We start from the raw sequence: 3,036 nt of genomic DNA on the forward strand, positions 1-3,036 counted from the left end.
GACCGTTTGGAGCAGAAGGACGCACTGAGGAGCAGCTCTGGGTGTCCACCTCTTCCTCTAGCTACTCTTTTCTGCTTCTTCTTTTTTTTTTTGCAGCTGTTAACATTTCAGGGTTTTCTTTTTTTTCTTCTTTCTTTTCTTTCATTTGCAACATGGGCTCCGTGCTACCCGCCGACGCTTTGGCTCTCAAGTCTGGATTTAAGTGTCCGAGCCGCTCGCTGTCAGACGTGATCACCTCGGACATCCTGCACAGCTTCCTGTACGGCAGGTGGAGGAACGTGCTGGGCGAACACCTGGCGGAGGAGCGCCAGAGCGGCAGCAGCCCCAAGACCGCCTTCACCGCCGAGGTGCTGGCTCAGTCCTTCGCCGGAGGTAGGCTGCCATGCTGCTCGATTATGGGACTATTCGATACTTCATTTTAGTCCTGATTTGGTTGTATATGTCTTTCATTGCTGGTTTGCTGCCTCATTTTTGAGATTTTTTTTACACGTTTTATTTAAGTTAAATGTTGTATGGAATTAAAAGAAATCCTGATTTGATTACAGTTTTAAAGGAACGTTTTTTAATGAAGAATGTGCTCATAGGCCTATTAGATTATTGACACATTATTGCAATGACACACAAACGTGCATCACTGAATTCCAAAGACACTAATTTAGGGCATTTCGTCCAAATAACACCGTCACATAGAGCATATAACTTCAAGAACTGCACCAGAAACTAAAATGACTGTTACTGTCCGTCTCATCCATTATATTCCAACGTTTCTCTCACTAACTTTGTTGCTTTATTCAGCATTTTCCCACATTTTTCTGCTTTTATTCCGACCCATTTTAACGCGTCTACCCTTTTAGAGTGCAGAGACCTCGCGTTTAGAGGCTTGTTAGGCGTGTAACTGCCGCTGATTGAAAGACGCAGGGCATTCAATTCATTTGGTTAACTTTGTGCTTGACCTGGGAAAGTTTCCACTTAAACCTCGAGGAGAGAAAGGTTTCCTTTCTTTGAGATGTCCCAGGTTTTTATCCCGCATTCATCAATCTCCGGACAGTCTCTTTTCCTCTCTTGGCAGCTATGGGGCTCCGGAGCTTTTCTCTTTCTCTCTCCTTAAAAGATTTGCTGTTCCTCGCATAATGCACCGTGAAGGCTAAATCTAATGCTATTCATTGCATGTCAACCATCTAATCGCCTTTCCATTTTTTTGTTGCAGAAATTCCTGAGTCTTTTTAACAAGTCCTCGTTTCATTCAGCGCAAATTTATTGCTACAAAGTTCTTAAAAGGATAATGAATTTGGAATTAGCCGTTGCTTTTCCAGTAAACTTTAATGAATATCACATCTGAAGCATGACAAATTGCTGGACCCTGGGCAATAGAGGACCATTTAACCCCTATTCGGCCCAGCTTTTTTCGCAGCCTAAAAAAGAACAACTTTGATTTTGACATTAAAGAAGCGCACGATTTTCTTTTTTTCTTCCTTTTTTCCCCTTTCTGATGTGGATGAAAGTGCTTTCCAAGGGGGTTTCTCTGCACAACAAAAACTTTCAATTCAACCAGATAATCGAATTAAACGGAGGATAAGGTGTAGCTTAATATTTCGTGACTAAAATAAGATCCAGTCCATTTGATGCTTTTAGGACTTTTTCAGCAATCCTGTTTCATGGGACGTTTTGGCCTCCACTCACCCTGCCGAACAACAGATAGACCGCTCTGCTTTATCGGAATTACATTTATGTGCAGGTTTACTACTGCGCATTTCATATAGTAATCGACTTGAAGATTTTGATGCTCCGTCTCAATTTCTAACATCTACATGTTTTTGTGCTTTTTTAAAATTATTTTGCATGCTCACATTTCTTCTTTATCTTTGTAGAGGTGCAGAAGCTGTCCAGCCTGGTGCTGCCCAGCGAAGTGATCATCGCTCAGAGCTCGGTCCCTGGAGAAGGGCTGGGCATCTTCTCAAAGACCTGGATCAAAGCAGGGACCGAGATGGGCCCTTTCACAGGCAGAGTCCTGTCCCCTGAACACGTGGACCTGCTCAAGAACAACAACCTCATGTGGGAGGTGAGTTGAGCCTTCAGTTTCTAAAGAGTCTTGACGCCATTCATTCAGCCTGCAGGGCAGTAAGAGCCTGCTGTGCTTGAGACAGTGTTTTATAACTTCCTTATCATGTTGACGCCTTGTCCCTCGCTGTTGTGCGAGCTCAGGTGTTCAATGAAGACGGCACGGTGCGCTACTTCATCGATGCCAGCCAGGAGGACCAACGCAGCTGGATGACTTACATAAAGTGCGCCCGGAATGAGCAGGAGCAAAACCTGGAGGTGGTGCAGATCGGCAGCAGCATCTTCTACAAGGCGGTGGAGGTGAGAATGAACTTTCTGTGCAGTAGGCCTGCTGGAGGTTGGCTGGGCCTTCAGTGGCTTGGTGAGATTTTACTTACGACCACCAATACTGTAAATGTCCTTTGGAGCAGCGCCGCCTGGTGGCCACAGGGAGAATTGAGCATGTGGTTTCTGTAATTCGATTGTCAGGTTACAGCAGTCACATAGCAACAAATTGAAATCCCATATTAATTATCTGACCTTTGCTCTATTTCCTTCCTTCCTCAGACCATCCCACCAGACCAGGAGCTTCTCGTCTGGTATGGAAACACCCACAACACATTCCTGGGAATCCCTGGAGTTCCGGGAATAGATGAAGAACACCTGAAGAAAAGCAGGAATGGTGAGTCATTGGAACCTTTACAGACGGTTTATTTGTCTGGGGTGTCATTGCTTGAGTGAGTCTCATTGAGGCGAACACCTGTTAGCCAGTTCATTTCATTGTGGTTCATTTTTAGATCAAAATGTTTGATTCTTTTTGGATTCTAGCACATCAGCAGCCCCCGTTTGAGACCGACTCAATCTCACCTCCGTCCTCTTTGTTTCGTCTCCCAGATGACCCCCACTCCTGTGACGGCCCTTCCTCTTGCTCCCCACCCGCCTCCACCACCACCACAGCCGGTCGGATGCGCTGCGTCATCTGCCACCGCGGCTTCAACT

The 3,036-nt window shown here is 45.5% G+C and overlaps 1 protein-coding gene across 1 annotated transcript in view; it reads left to right on the top strand.

Moving 5' to 3' along the window:
• The window catches only part of prdm12a (PR domain containing 12a), a 4,016-nt gene continuing 980 nt past the window's right edge, over positions 1–3,036 (top strand). Inside the window, exons 1-5 of the mRNA XM_032539124.1 lie at positions 1–372; positions 1,869–2,059; positions 2,203–2,358; positions 2,605–2,719; positions 2,932–3,036. The exon at positions 2,932–3,036 is cut by the window's right edge and continues 980 nt beyond it. Of these exons, the coding sequence (XP_032395015.1) occupies positions 153–372; positions 1,869–2,059; positions 2,203–2,358; positions 2,605–2,719; positions 2,932–3,036 (787 nt within the window). The 5' untranslated portion in view covers positions 1–152. The remainder of the gene's footprint in view (positions 373–1,868; positions 2,060–2,202; positions 2,359–2,604; positions 2,720–2,931) is intronic.

Source organism: Etheostoma spectabile, chromosome 16, assembly GCF_008692095.1.
Source record: "Etheostoma spectabile isolate EspeVRDwgs_2016 chromosome 16, UIUC_Espe_1.0, whole genome shotgun sequence".
In the NCBI taxonomy this organism is placed as follows: Eukaryota; Metazoa; Chordata; class Actinopteri; order Perciformes; family Percidae; genus Etheostoma; species Etheostoma spectabile.